At 35.7% G+C, this 16,693-nt stretch overlaps 1 protein-coding gene across 1 annotated transcript in view; it reads left to right on the top strand.

The window, feature by feature from the left end:
* Positions 1–16,693, top strand: part of ZCWPW2 (zinc finger CW-type and PWWP domain containing 2) — a 122,419-nt gene that overhangs the window by 35,400 nt on the left and 70,326 nt on the right. The window contains exons 2-3 of the mRNA XM_055321451.1: positions 4,767–5,119; positions 16,049–16,208. Coding sequence (XP_055177426.1) covers positions 4,809–5,119; positions 16,049–16,208 — 471 coding nt within the window. The 5' untranslated portion in view covers positions 4,767–4,808. The remainder of the gene's footprint in view (positions 1–4,766; positions 5,120–16,048; positions 16,209–16,693) is intronic.

Raw genomic sequence — 16,693 nt, 5'->3', positions numbered from 1 at the left:
GAAATTGAGGAAGACACAAAGAAATGGGAAAGCATACCATGCTCATAGATTGTAAAGTAAATATTGTTGAATTGTCTGTGTTATCCAGAGCAGTCTATGCATTAATGCAATCCCTGTCAAAATAAGACACATTTCAAATCTGTAATCATCAAGATAGTAGGGTACTGGCACAAAAACAGACAGATCAATGGAATTGAATAGAGAACCCAGAAATGGACCCTCAACTCTATGGTCAACTCATTTTTGACAAAGCAGGAAAGAATATCCAATGGAAAAAGGATAGTCTTTTCAATAAAGACATTTTGAAAAAGTCTTTTCAATGGTGCTGGAAAAATTGGACAGCCACATGTAGAAGAATGAAATGGGGCGTTTTCTTACTCTATACACAAAGATAAACCTAAAATGTATCAAAAACCTAAATGTGAGGAATCCATCAAAATCCTAGAGGAGAACACAGGCGGCAACCTCTTTGACCTTGGCCACAGCAACTTCTTGCTAGATATGTCTCCAAAGGCAAGAGAAACAAAAACAAAAATGAACTACCAAGACCTTGTCAAGATAAAAAGCTTCTGCACAGCCGAGGAAGCAGTCAACAAAACTAAAAAGCAAAATGGTGCCTCATTTCATCTGGTCCCCCCCAAATTTAGCTAGATAATTTTCAAACCATCCTAAACACCTATGAATTCATTTAAAAGGCAACCTACAGAATGGGAGAAGATATTTGCAAATGACATATCAGATAATGGCTAGTATCCAAGATCTATAAAGAACTTATCAAACTCAACACCCAAAAAACAAGTAATCCAGTCAAGAAATGGGCAGAAGACATGAACAGATATTTCTCCAAAGAAGATATACAAATGGCCAGCAGACACATGAAAAAACATTCCCTGTCACTTGCCATCAGGGAAATACAAATCAAAACTATGCTGAGATACCAGCTCACAGTAGTCAGAATGGCTAAAATTAACAAGACAGGAAACAACAAATGTTAGAGAGGATGTGGAGAAATGGGAACCCTCTCGCACTGTTGGTGGGAATGCAAGTTGGTACAGCCACTCTGGAAAACAGTATGGAGGTTCCTCAGAAAGTTAAAAAGTTAAAAAGAGAGCTACCCTGTGACCCAGCAATTGCACTACTAGGTATTTACTCCAAAGATACAAATACAGTGATCTGAAAAAGCATCTTTCAGATGCACCTCAGTGTTTATAGAAGCAATGTCCCAAATAGCTAAACTGTGGAAAAGCCAAGATAGCTATCAACAGATGCATGGATAAAGAAGATGGTGTGTGTGTGTGTGTGTGTGTGTGTGTGTGTGTGTGTGTGTGTGTGTGAAATGAAATACTACTCAGCCATCAGAAAGGATGAATATTTACCATTTATATCAACATAGATGGAACCGGTGGATATTATGCTGAGTTAAATAATTCAATCAGAGAAAAACAATTGCATGGTTTCACTGATATGTGGAATATAAGAAACAGTGCAGATGATCATAGGAGAGAGGAGGGAAAACTGAACAAGAAATCATCAGAGAGGGAGAAAAACCATAAGAGACTTAACTATAGGAAACAAACAGGGTTGCTGTTGAGGAGGTGGGTGGGTCAATGGGGTAATTCAATGATAGGCACGTGATGTGATGAGCAACTGGGTGTTATATGCAACTGATTAATTATTGAACACTACATCTGAAATTAATGATGTACTATATGTTGGATAATTGAATTTCAATTTAAAAAAGAATTAACAAAGGAGGTAAGAGATCTGTACAATGAAAATTATAAAACATTTATGAAAGAAATTGAAGACACAAATAAGTGGAAAGATAGCTCATGTTCATGGATTGAAAGAATTAACATTGTTAAAATGTTCATAGTACAACAAGTGATCTACACATTCAGTGCAATCCCTATAAAAATTCAAATGACATTTTTCACAGAAATAGAAAAAAGGCATAAAATTCATATGGAATCATAAAAGACCCCAAATAGCTAAAGCAAGCTTGAGCAAGAAGTGCAAAGCTGGAGGCATTATACCTCCTTATTTCAAACCATGTTACAAAACTTTAGTAATCAAAACTGTATGGTATTGGCATAAAAACACACAGATCAATGGAACAGAATAGAGAACTCACTTATATATAGCCAACTAATTTTTGACAAAGGCACCAAGAATACACAATAGGGAAAGGTTAGCCTCTTCAATAAATGATAGTAGAAAATTAGATAGTCACATGCAAAAGAATAAAATTGGATCTTTACACTATACACAAAAATCAATTCAAAAGGGACTAATGACTTAAAGACTTGAAACTATAAAACTCTTCTAGAAAACATAGGGGGAAAGGTCATTGAGATTAGGATTTTCAATGATTTTTTTGGATTTGACACCAAAGCAAATAGGATTATATAAAACTAAAGTGTTTCTGCACAGGAAAGAAAATCATCAACAAAATTAAAAGACAACTTATAGAATGGAATGAAACATTTGCAAATATATACTCAATAAGGAGTTAATATCCAAGATATGTAAGGAACTCTTACAACTAATAGAAATAATAGTAATAATCAAGATTTTAAAAAGACTGAAAATAAATTAACCAAGCAGCAACTCAAGAGAAAGGTAAGATCAACAAAGAATACCAAGAAAGTAGAGGAAGTAAAGAATAGAGTGCCGCTATTAATTAAATAGAACTCCAAAGAATAAATGGGGAGGCTCAAAAAAAGTACTGACAAAATAAGTGAAGAAAAAGGAGATATAAACAAATTTCAGAGTGAAGGAGAGACACATAATGAGAGACATAATAAATACACCAGGATTCTTAAAAGTATAACAATTGAGAATTCCTCCCTTAGGCAAACTTTCCAAAATAAAAGAGACATTCTTTACTTCATTTTATGAGGCTAATAATCTTGATATCAAAACCAAAAGCAAAAAAGAAAATTGAACTCACCTGTAAACACATGTGTATAATCTTAAGTAATTTAATGAACTACATACAGCAATATATGTTAAAGAAAAAATTATTGTAACAATCATATAGGGTTTACCTAGACTGCAAGTATGATTTATTATTATTAACTCATTATTACAACATAGCCAGTTAACAGACTTTAAAAAAAATCTTTATGTTTATCTCAACATACAGAAAAGCAATAGATAAAATTCAGCAGTACTTCATGTTTAATAACAACAAAAAAAATCTCATAGTAAACTGGTCATTGAAGGGAAAAATTTTCAGGCAACTTTTTAATAGTCTCTACCAAAAAATATACATATCTGACTTTATAGTCCAATAGTGGAAGCATTCTCTTTGAAATTAGAAAAAGATGTCTACTACATGGCTTCTATTCATTATTATGCCTGTCTTAGGCAACATAGTAAAAGATACAAGGATTGAAAATAAACAAACAAAATTGTTATACATACACACATGCATATTTATACCTAATGTGAAGTGAAATGCAAAACAATATCTTGCTCAGGGACAACTGGTGAGTAACAGAGCCAGGAGTTCACACATAATTTGGCTCCAATGTCTGAACTCTACAACTTCTGCTATATTGTCCAGTGTCTCAGAGAATTGAAGAAAAGTGTGTTTACTTCAACTGCAATGTAGATTGCAATCTTCTCAAAATTTCCTCACCAGTTAAATAATTAACCAGAAATTTTACATGAATATTATTAGCAAAATTTTATATTTATCTTCCAGTAGATTTGGTTCTTCATGTTTTTAGACTTGTCCATTCTTTTGTTATAATAAATAGTGCCACAGTGAATATTGTTTGTATCTTTGTATGTGTAGAATAGTTTCTTTTAAGTTTCACACCAATGGTATTATGTAAAAAATTGTAAACTATGGCTATGGCATATATTGGTAAACTTCTTTCTAAAACAATTTGTGGTGACCCTGGAATATGATAAATGAGTTTCTAAATATATGATTAACTCATGAATTAAGAGCTTCTTTATATGGTGCTTATACTTGGATAGTAGTATTCTACTAACTCATGAATATGGTATATGGACGTCATTCTTTAAAATAGGTTTTTTATTGCAAAGTAAGTTAATTTTACTTTATTTTAGTTATATTATTTTTTGGTATTCACACAATGATTGAGGCTAGAAGTTAGGGGCTTAATCATATAATCCTAATGTTTTTATATGTTTAAAATTTTCATAATAAAAACCTCTGAGAAATGTTTTTTCCAAACTGCTTCAATTAATGGATAAAAGCTATATAAGTGAAACTATATAAGCAAAACATTAGTTTTTAAAAGCAGATCTCAAATGTTCATATGGGGAAATATTTCGTTACATTTGATATTCCTCAGAATTAGAAAAAGAAAGGGGTCATCGACTCATTTCATGTATCTCCATCCCCAAGAGGCAGTAAAGTTTAATGGATAAGATCACAGAATCTGGAACCAAACTGCCTGTATTTAAATCCTGACTCTACCATATACTAGCTCTGGGACTTCAAAAAATTACTTTTCTTAGCTTCAGTTTTCTCTGTAAAAATGGTCATACTTCTATTTTTATTTATTTATTTTTAATTTTGGAGCATTTTATTCCCAGAGAAATTGGTGGTTCTATTTTGTTCCTTTGTTTCTGAGTGGGTGGAAACACATTGTTCAAAATGTATAGTCTTTATGGGATAGAAAGAATGTGGGCAAAGAAAGTAACAAAGAGCTGTTTCTCCAATTTTGGTTTGAACTTTCTTTCCTTGTATTCTTGAACCTATATTCTTCTTATTTGTTTTCCAGATTAAATGCATTTATGGAAAAGAAAAATTGGGTGGTAAGATAATGGTAGAATATTTTAACACTGCAATGGATTCCTCAGCAGAAAACAGTATGTATGTAAACAAAATGTGGGTTCAGTGTGAGAATGAAAGCTGTTTGAAATGGAGATTGTTGTCAAGTGAGGATGCTACCAAAGTTGATCACAATAAACCATGGTACTGCTTCATGAACACTGATTCAAGATTCAATAAGTGCTCTATTTCTGAAGAAGACTTTCCAGAAGAGTCTGAGCTTCATGAAAGTGGATTTAAGATTGTCTATTCACAGCTCCCTCTTGGAAACCTGGTTTTGGTAAAATTACACGATTGGCCAAGGTAAAGTTGTTGTTACTTTATAATAAACTATTGAGTTACAGTCTTGCTAAGCTGATGAATTTTTAAACCTTTTCAAAGGATCAACTTTTTCTACCGTTTTCTTATTTATTATTTCCCTATCTCACTATTATTTCCTGACATTTTCAGACCTAATTCTTTTTTTTTTTTTTTTTTTTTTTTTTTTTTTTTTAGTTTCTTAAATTGGAAACTTTAGGTAGCTTATTTAAATCATTTTTCTTGGGCAGCCCAGGTGGCTCAGTGGTTTGGTGCCTGCCTTCGGCCCAGGGGATCGAGTCCCACATCGGGCTCCCTGCATGGAGCCTGCCTCTCCCTCTGCCTGTGTCTGTGCCTCTCTCTCTCTCTCTCTGTCTCTCTCATGAATAAAGAAAATCTTTAAAAAAAATAAAATAAAATAAATCATTTTTCTTCTTAATATAGACAACTACAGCTAAAAATTTTTCTTTAAGCTCAACATTAGCTATATCCCACAAATCTGGATATGTAGTGTGTTAGTACCATTCAGTTTCAAATATTTGTTAATTTTCTGTGTGATACCTTCATTCAAATGGGCTGTTAGAAGTATATTTTTACTTGATATTTGAGGATTTTAAAATATTTTGTTGTTATTGAGTTCTAATTTAAATTTATTGTCCAATGAGTATTTTTATGACTATTACTTTGAATTATTTATCATGCTTATTACTTCTCTGTTTAATTTAGCTAATTTGCTGTGGTTTTGTCCTGTTCTTTCATTTGTGACGTATTCCTCTTCCTCCTCATTTTGTCTAACTCTCTGTGTTTATTTCTGTGTATTAGAAAAGTCAGCTATGTCTCCTGATCTTGAAAATAGCGGCCGTATGAAGAAGAGATCCTGTAGTGTCCCATGATTCAATGTCTCCTGTTCATTCCTGGTAGGGAATGTCCTGTATGGGTTGCTTGCACCCTACTATTGTGGCTGAACTGTGTTTACCTTTAATCCGTTTGGCTGCAGTGGCCCGTTTTGCTTGTTGTGGGTACACTGAGCAGAGTTTGGTCCTTGTGCCACTAAGGGGCAGTCTGGGGCTGCCTTGGGCTTAGGTCAGGTGGCATCAGCAAGCAGACCAGATGCATGTCCCCAGTCCGCCCTGCTGGGGTTGAAAGATCAACAAGGCCCTCTCTCTGTGCTGCTAGCTGTAAGTTTTGGCTACTGGGACTGTGGGTGCACTGGCGTGTGTGATTATCTTACCCTCTCCAGTGAAGAAGTCATTTTGGAATGGCATCAGTCCCTGCTGGGGTTGCTTGCAGAGTTTATCAGGGCAGGAGCTGCTTTGGAGGGATACCTTGCTCAGTGTCTTTTATACTTTTATATAAAATGAGTTATGTTCTTTAATAAGAGATTTTTTTTCAGTCTGTTTTCTCTCTGTTGTTCAGATTGGATCATTTCTGTTTTAAGTTCACTGACTCTTTCCTCTTTCGTGTTCATTCTGCTATTGTGACTATCCATTGAGCTTTTTGTTTTGGTTATTGTATTTTCAATTGTAACATTTCCATTTGGTTCTCTCTATATCTTCTATTTATTTGTTAGACTTACTATTTTTTTTTCTTTTTGGATATTATTTAAATCTGTTTTAGCAGGCTGTTCCTACTGCTACATTAGAGAGATATGAGGGAACCTCTTTGTTACTGCCAGGTGGGAGTGGAAGTCTAGGTTTTCTACTCAGTCTCCACTTACTCTCTGGAAATGGAGGGATGCCTCATTGCTGCTGGGCTGGGACAGGGTTCAGGCTCCTCACTCACCAGCTTGACTGGGAGAGGTAGGGGTACCTTGTTATTTGCATCCACTAATACCATAGGGGAAGAACCATGTTAATTCTGAAAGATGATAAAAATTCCAACTTCCCAGTAGTCCTCTTCCACCACCATCTGAGTGGTTAGGAAGTGGCAGCTTTATCACTGCTAGGTGGTTTGAAGTCCAGGCTCAACCCTTAGCCTTTGTTGATGAGGATTAAGATGGGGATTTGTAGATTTTTCAAAGGTATTTGGCTGGGAAAAAGCAGCTATTGCTTAAATGTTCTTTGTCTTGCTTTGCTGCCTCTATCCGGGTCTTTTGATTAGAAAGAGCAGACTTCACATGGACTATTTGTTCATATGCACCCATTGGTGTCTCTGGGTTACTGGCTTCTTTGGCACCTAGTTTAGGATATATGAGGCAAAAGAAGCTTGGAGAACTCACTGCCATGTCATTCTTCAGATTTTGAGGCCCTTATCTGGCATATCTGCATCTTTTAGAATCTTCTTATGTTTATTTGATATATAATACTAAGGAGTTTTTTTGTACTTAGTGGGAAGAATACAGAGAACTGAGTCTACCTCAACTTCTCCAGACCTAGAACCTGCATAATAGATTTTCTTTAGCTTTTTTGTCTAAATCATATGCCCAGAGCCCCCTTATTCTATTATTTTCTCAGAGTATCAAAAAAATAAACTTGTCTGAGATTTCCTAGCTTTTTCCTTTACTTTGTTTTTTAAGTTTTAAAATTAAATTATTTTATTTACATATTTTGATTAATAAACTTTATTTTTTAGAGCAGTTTTAAGTTTGTAGCAAAATTGAATGGAAAGTACAGAGTTTCCACATATCTCCTCCCCTGCCCTACACAACCTCATATACCAGCAACATCTCAAATCAGTGTGGCACATTTGTTACAATCTATGAACCAGCATTTACCCATCATTGTTGACCAAAATCCAGAGTGAATCATTAGCATTCACTCATTGTGCTGTACATTCTATAGATTTTGACAAATGAATAATGATATGTATTTAGCATTATAATATCATACAGAATAATTTCACTGGGCTAAAAAATCTCCTGTGTTTTGCCTATTCATCCCTCCCACCATCCTCTGGCAACTGGGGTACAAAACTATGTACATAGTATTGTAATCAAAATATGTAGACTTTTTCAGATTGGCTTCTTAGTAATATGCATTAAGTTTCCTCCCTGTATTTTCATGGAGATACACTGTTGTTTTAATTTGCATTTCCCTGATAACATATGTGGTGGAACATCTTTTAATATGCTTGTCATCTGCATATCTTCCTTGATGAGGTGTCTGCTCAGATCTTTTGCCTATTTTTTAGTTGAGTGGTTCATTTTCTTATTGTAGAGTTTAAGAGTTCTCTATATATTTTGGATACCAGTCCTTTATCAGATATGTAGTTTGCAAATATTTTCCCCAAGTCTGTGGTTATCTTCTCATTCTCTTACTAGTATCTTTCACAGAGCAGACAACATATTTAATTTTAATGAAATCCAGCTTACCGATATTTTTTCCATGGATGGTTCTTTTGGTGTTGTATCTCCACTTTTATTTGTACCTTTTCTTTCCTTTATTCATAGTGATTCTTTCTTCTTTTTTTTTAAGATTTTATTTATTCATTCATTCATGAGAGACACAGAGAGAGGGAGAGAGAGGCAGAGACCCAGGCAGAAGGAGAAGCAGGCTTCATGCATGGAGCCTGATGTGGGACTTGATCCCGGGACTCCAGGATCACGCCCTGGGCCGAAGGCAGGTGCTAAACCCCTTAGCCACCCAGGGATCCCCAATTCTTTCTTCTTTGATTTGGCTTATACTCCCAGCAGTTTCTCATCAATGTAAGCTTCTGTCTGGAAAGGAGTTTTGTTGGTTAGTTTAAGGGCCCAGATTGCTCCAATAACTTCAGGTTTTGTTGCAGTTCTCTCACAGTTTTGGCTGCTGTGCTCACGTTGACCTGCTGCATTTTTCAATAATACTCCTTGCAGTTTTGACATTCTTATTTTGCAAACCCATCAGACTGCTGAATACCTTCTCCCTCCCACCCTGCTTCCCCTCATACAGATGCTAGTAATATGTGGGTCTTGTTACTGTCAGTAGTTTGTACCTGCCTGCTTCTATTTTGGTGGTTTCTGGGTTAACTTAACACTTAGTTTTTTTGTTAAGATTTTATCTACTTATTCATGAGAGACACACAGAGAGAGGCGAGACATAGGCAGAGGGAGAAGTAGGCTCCCTGCAGGGAGCCCAAAGTGGTACTCGATCCCAGGACCCCAGAATCACGTCCCGAACCAAAGGCAGATGCTCAACCACTGAGCCACCCAGGCGTTCCACACTTAGTTTTGTTATAGATGCTGTGCATCAGGTTTTGGCTTTGCTATTATAGTTATTCTACCTGTACTTGAAGGAAACTTTCAGGAGATTCTAAGACCATAACACCATTTGCTGCTGTCTTCCCAGAATCCCTTGCTATTTTACATTACATTCTCCTGCTAAACATTCTCAAAGCTGGGATACTCTGGCTCATATTACCTCGTTTCCATTCACATTCAGCTGTTCCCCATGAAGAATATAAAATGTTTGCTTTCGTAGAGACTGTGATGGACTTACTTTAACACACACCCACATACCCACACCTACCCCCCACACACACACACAAGAGGCCTTCAAATCAATACCTAATTTTTGTTCTTGTTCTGTCACATACTGTTGTGGGCTGAATTGTGTTCCCCAAAAGTCATACTTTAAAGCTCAAATCTCAGAAGTGACTATATTTGGAATCAGGGCCTTTAAAGAGGTGATTATGTGAAAATAGGCCATTAGAATGGGCCATACACCAACCTGGCTAGTATTCTTAGAAGGAGAGGAAATTTGGACACACAAAGAGGCACTAAGAATACACATGCACAGAGGAAAACCTATGTGAAGACCTAGCAGGAAGGTAGACATCTATAAGCCAAGGAGAGGCTTCAAGAGAAACCATCACTGCTGACCTATTGATATTAGACTTAAAGCCTCCAAAACTATGAGAAAACAAATATCTGCTTTTAAGCCACTTATTCTGCGGTATTTTTCTATGGCAGCTTTAGCAAACTAATACATTTAATATCTTGCAAATGTGGAAATCTCTCTGAGATATATACCTTTTGCTACTAAAGGCTTTTCTAGAGATGCTATGTGAAATAAAATATATGCATATTATTTATTTAAATATTAAAAATATTTTCTTTTGTAAAATAACTAGGATGGGCATGAAGAGGAACCAGATAGCTATGTAAAAACAAATATCTTTTTTTTTAAATTTGATTTATTTATTCATGAAAGACACACAGAAAGAGAGAGACAGAGACAGAGAGATAGACAGAGGGAGAAGCAGGCACCTCACAGGGAGCCCGATGCGGAACTCTATCCTAGACCCTGGGATCACGCCCTGAACCAAAGACAGACACTCAACCACTGAGCCACCCAGGCATCCCATAACAAATATCTTAAAAGACATGAATATGGATGCTTATTTTATTAGGTTACTTATGAACGTATTTGTAGTCCCATGTCATTTTTCAGATCTAAAACTAATATTTTCAAAGCAGAGACTTTGTATTTTCTAATGGAAATTCTGAAGGTTCAATAACTAATTTAAGAGATGTATTTATTTCTTGTCATTATATCTGAAATATTGTGTTAGAAATCTGATTAGGAATTTCTTTTGCAGTTTTGTGCTTGTAACTGAGGATTGGGACTTGAAATACAAATTAAACATGTTTTATTCCAGGCCCTAAATTATCTCTAATCTGTGATTGGAACCATCAAAATACCTGCAAAATGCAGGTATCTGTCTTCTTGCTATTTGGAAAGAGTAGAATGCATTTGGCGAAGTAGTCATATGTATTCCTCTTTATGAACTAAGTATAGTTGAACACAGGCTTAAAATATAGCTTTAAAATATTTTTGAAAACCTCAAATCTAGTTATATTTCATATTCAATGCTACAAATACATAGAAAGGTAATAACAGGATAAATTGCAATAGCAGAATATAAAGCTAGAATTAACCCACTAAACGTACTCAAACATCAGTTCTTAATTAAGCAGTATTAAAAATGTTGAAGTTTCAAGTGGGAAGACCAGCCACTAGCTGTCTGTAGAGGCACTTAGCAGGCAGCATTATCTGGGTCAGTTCTCATTAGCCCATGGCCTTACACCCAGCTTTGAAGGCTCAGAAACTCAATCTTATCAACATCCCAGAATTATTCTTTCCCAGAACAGTTGATCTTCTCTGATAAAGCTAAAAAAAGCTACAGAGAGACTGATAGAGAATCTAGAAATGACTATTTACTCTTTATATAATAAAAATAAAGAGTTGTAAAGAGAAAGAAAGCACTTTGTCTATAGTCAAGCTCCATAGAAAATCAAATTACAGAGACATTGTCAAGCAGAAACTAGGTTCTATTTAAGGTAACAACCTTGGGTATATTTACACATTTTACAAAGTTTTTTTATTTTTTATTTATTTATTTATTATTTATTTATTTATTTATTTATTTATTTATTTATTTATTTATTATTTTTATTTATGATAGTCACACACACACAGAGAGAGAGAGAGAGGCAGAGACACAGGCAGAGGGAGAAGCAGGCTCCATGCACCGGGAGCCCGACGTGGGATTCGATCCCGGGTCTCCAGGATCGCGCCCTGGGCCAAAGGCAGGCGCCAAACCGCTGTGCCACCCAGGGATCCCACAAAGTTTTTTTAAATGTGAAAATTAATTTATAGAAAGTATTTTTGCATTCTAATTTACTATAGTACAATTTAATGGTAAAATATGCCTTTAAATTAACAAACTAATACAGTGATACATTTTAAATATAGTATTCAAATTTATAAATTGATTTCTATAGATCCTTTCAGTCATAAAATATTATTTGATTACTTCTTATTTGCATTCTTTTGCCTGTGGATTAATATAATGTGGGATGCCTGGGTGGCTCAGCTGTTGAGGTCTGCCTTCGGCTCAGGGCATGATCCTGGAGTTCTGGGATCGAGTCCCACGTTGGGCTCCCTGCATGGAGTCTGCCTGTGCCCCCCTCCTCGGCTCATGAACTTTAATATATATATATATATATATATATATATATATGTATATATATATATGTATATATACATATATACATACACACACACACACACACACACACACACTTATAATGTGTGTGAGGGAATGGAGATGGGGAATTGCCTCTTCTTATCAGCCCCCTATAGTTAGATACAGCTTAGAGATTTTGTGGCAAATACAGCATTCAGTTAGTGATGATTCCAACTCATCCATTTTGTTTCCCACAGATTAAGAATGAGGCCCAAGTAAAATTAGTTCTCCAAACATCCAAACCATAGTTTGAAAATACAGTCATGTGCTTCACATTGAGTATATGACAATTGCAATCATGCTTAAGTTTCAACTTCTACTGAAGGCAATAGCTATCTTATTAAAGATTACTTCCACTAGATGAGAAATGTGTATGACATCAGTTTCTTCATGATATATTTGCACTTCTCTTGAAGCTGCTTGTTGTGCCCAAATTTCCCCTTACCCCGAAGTGGATTCCAACACCTGATATCTCTTTGTCTATTTTATATTTGTACATTTTACCTCCCACCACCCACAGATTCTAAAATTAATCACACAACTTTCCTTGTAATCCTAATACCTTCCTATTGGGTTGCCTACTCTTCTTCTCCCTCTTCACCTTTAAGCCCATAAGACAACACTTCTGAATTTTTCATCAATATAAATGTGAAAAATCAGAAAGTAGAAGTGCACAATGCACTATCATCTCAAATAGAGTTCAGACTGAAAGCAAAAAATGGACATCAGTTTTCTTCAATCACACTGAGTCAGGGAAAATGATGGATACAGCATGTGGAGAGAAGTAATCATATTTTCTGTGTCTGTTGCCTCTTCTCAGCTTCTCCTGCAGTTTGGTACATTCTGTTTCAGATGAAATGCATAGACTAGGAGTCAGACAATTCCTTTGCACTGCCTGACAAAATATTAACATGCCCTAGTTATTTGGACATCTGACAATACTTTTCATAATTCATCTATAAATCAGCATGCAATATATTCTATAACATGAATGTTTTAAATAACCAACAGTCTTTTATTAGTATCTAATTCTTTTTAAGAGTCATCTCTATTTTTATTTATATATTTTTTAAATTTTTATTTATATTTTATAGAGTAATAATTTAAATTGAATACTCTCGGGCCCAGTAGGTTTGGTGTTAAAAGAAGTTGTATCAGAATTTGTGTCGGAAAAGCTTATCTTAAACATAATAACTGCAAGGGTTTTTTTCATATCTCAAGTGATAGAAATCCTGTGATTGTTTTACACTGCGTGAAATTGGTACTACTTATAATTTGATATTGCATGTCAATAATCCTTTTTAAAATTTTTGTGAGGTACAAATAACCTAGTATTAAACATGAGCCCCTTGCATTTTACAAAGAGTAATCAACAAATACAGTGTAACAATCAATTTGGTTTCTTTTAAAATTATTATTAATCCATTGGAGGACCCACTGTTTTTTATTCTGATAAGTTAGGAGTCTTCAATACAGCTACCATTCATTTTTAGTCATTTATTTGCCTATGGAAATCTTCTTTTGAGTGAGTCCCTTCAGAAATGCAGATTTCCAATGTAGGTTTAAAAGATAAACTCCAACTCAAGTTTTCTCTTAAACAGTCTTAAGTGTTGCCAAATAGCAATGATACTCTGATGTAAACCTGATAATAACTAGATGGTTCTTCATTAGGGCCTGAATCTTTACTTGACTTTCCATTATCATTTCCAATTCTCCAAAGTATTAGGCTGCTTTGGGTTCCACATAGTCTAATTCAATTTGTAATCCTCTTGCCCTCCTCTTCATGATCTAGGGCTGCCAGACAGAGCTTCTACCTTCCCTTCCCATTACCCAGAGAGGTCTAAGAGCCAAAGAACTCTGCTCAGCATCCAGGGAACAGCTAGACATCTCCTTCTTTGCACACTTCACTGTCCCTGGTGACTGGTGCACCCAAGTCATCACCTCCTGGCAGCTACACTTGGGATTTGTCAATTTCCTGGAATTAATATTTTTTGCATTAATAATACTAAGAATGAAGTATTTTTGTTAGTTTACATTGTGTTGTTTGTGATCTGTAAAAACTTTTTTACAGTGGTGTGGTAGATATATTTCTATATTTATAACTTTGTAACTTTCTTATCAATTGATAACTTAATAGAAAATCAACCATCTGTAGTCCTCAAACCCAGGTAATTTACAGATTTTGCATTTTTGTGATTTCAGATTCTTTATAGCATGATCTGTATGCTTCCTTTAGGTTTTAAAATTGTCTAAATATCTAACTTACCTAGTTTCTAAATAACTGAGGTAAAAATATTTTTGTATCATTCTTTTTACCTCTCAGTTATACCATTTATCTTCCTGTATATGATTATATACCTGTATATAATTAGTTTGCTAGGGCTGCCATAACGATGTATCAGAGACTGTGGGTAGCTTAAAAATAACAGAAATCGGGCAGCCTGGGTGGCTTAGCGGTTTAGCGCCACCTTCAGCCCAGGGTGTGATCCTTGAGACCTGGGATCGAGTCCCATGTCAGGCTCCCTGCATGGAGCCTGCTTCTCCGTCTACCTGTGTTTCTGCCTTTCTCTCTCTCACTCTGTATCTCATGAATAAATAAATAAAATATTTAGAAAAAAATAACAAATTTAATTTCTTACCATTCTGAGGCTAGGAAACTCAGGTCAAGTTGTCAGCAGGTTTGATTCCTTCTGAGGCTTTCTCCTTGGCCTGTAGATGCATCTTTCTCCTTGTATCTTCACATCGTCTTCCCTCTGTGCATGTCTGTGTCCTAATCTATCTCTTTTTATAAGGAAGCCAGTCATGTTGGATTAGGGCTCACCTTTAAGTTAGCTACTTTCATAAAGACACTATCTCCAAATGCAGTCGCATTCTGAGGTACTGGAGTTATAAGAACTTAAATATAAGAATTTGGTGAGCAGAAAACTATTTGGTTCATAATGATGGCATTTTATAATATTTTAATTTGCCAAAAACCAAAAATGTGTAAAGCACAGTTTGTGTGAATTTTGTAACAGCACATTGAGGAACCAGAGTCACAGTAAAGCCTCATCACATGCTTGAGGCCTCTTGTCTAATAGAAGGCAGAGCCAGAGTCTTGAATCTCCTGATTTGAACATCACTATCTTTTTTCACTAGGGAGCTGCAAACTAAGGTAGAACTTGGCATCCCTTAGTCACATCTTCTTGACTTTATTTGCTGCCTTCCTTTCCTCCTTTAGGCTACAAACAGTAGGTCAGAGTCTAGAGACACTGGTAAAATAGCTAAAATTTAGTTGAGGTACATGTATTTTGTTTTAGGCAAATGGAAAAATGAAACATATCAAGGAATTTTTTGGGATTTATGGCACAAAAGGACACATTCCTAAAGATTTATTTTTAAAAAGTAAAGGCTAAATTTTGTTTCCTGTACTAAAAATTTTTTAGGAATTTGGTCTCCTTTCAATGGTGCAGTTAGGGGAAGGGAGCAATTAAAACAGCCAAGCTCTATTTCTGCTTTTCCATAGTAGTTAGAATCTCCAGTGTTATCACAGCCTGAGCTACCAGTACCCCTTGGGCAGCCCTGACTCAGGAAATGCCAACTCTCTCCTACCCCATCAGAACTCTGTCAGTGGGATTTTAGTAATTAAGCATTCTTCTTGGTTAGAGCTGATACAAAACTGCCATGAGTCTTATCTTTCCTATTAGCAGTATCTGAATGTCTCTTACAAATCCTGGAGATGATTCTTCTGTCTAATACTTCTTTCTCCTTATATCTTATATTTATCTTAAATATGTGACTTTTCCAAAGCATTCTATATCTACAAAGATACAACTGATTACTTGTATCAAGTGAATATTCTACTTTTAAAGGATTCAAGTATGAATATGTTTAGGTTTTGTGAGTTATTAAAATTTAAAGAAGAAAGTTTAGTGTATGATTGTAGCAAGATGTATTGATTTCTGCCTTTTCAAAAGCATCAAAATAATTAAAAATACTTTCTTTTCAAAGTTGGCCAGGGATACTTTGCCCAGATCCTTTTAAAGGAAAATACGTGATTTATGACCTGGATGGAAATGTTGAACAATATCACATAGAATTCCTGGGTGATCCCCATTCAAGATCATGGATAAATGCAACATGTGTTGAACATTATAGTATCACATTAAAGGTAGGTACGGTAACATCAATATTTATTCTTCTTGCGCTTGTTTTTGTTATGGCTATTTTTATCTCAGAATCCAAAAGATGGGGGGATCCCTGGGTGGCGCAGTGGTTTGGCGCCTGCCTTTGGCCCAGGGCGCGATCCTGGAGACCCGGGATTGAATCCCACGTCGGGCTCCCGGTGCATGGAGCCTGCTTATCCCTCTGCCTGTGTCTCTGTCTCTCTCTCTCTCTCTCTCTCTCTCGCTCTCTCTCTCTGTGACTATCATAAAAAAAGAATCCAAAAGATGTAACTTTTATATTTATATAAATAAAACAACATACACTGTTTAAAATAAAAAATTTGTATTTTTTAAAAAGTTTTTTTTTAAAGGAAGTATGGAGGCAGCCTGGGTGGCTCAGCAGTTTAGCACCTGCCTTCAGCCCAGGGTGTGGTCCTGGAGACCAGGGATCGAGTCCCATGTTGGGCTCCCTACATAGGGCTTGTTTCTC

Source organism: Nyctereutes procyonoides, unplaced genomic scaffold (assembly GCF_905146905.1).
Source record: "Nyctereutes procyonoides isolate TBG_1078 unplaced genomic scaffold, NYPRO_anot_genome, whole genome shotgun sequence".
Classification (NCBI taxonomy): domain Eukaryota; kingdom Metazoa; phylum Chordata; class Mammalia; order Carnivora; family Canidae; genus Nyctereutes; species Nyctereutes procyonoides.
The sequence above is the reverse complement of the archived record's forward strand: the minus strand, read 5'-3'. Positions and strand labels throughout refer to the sequence as shown.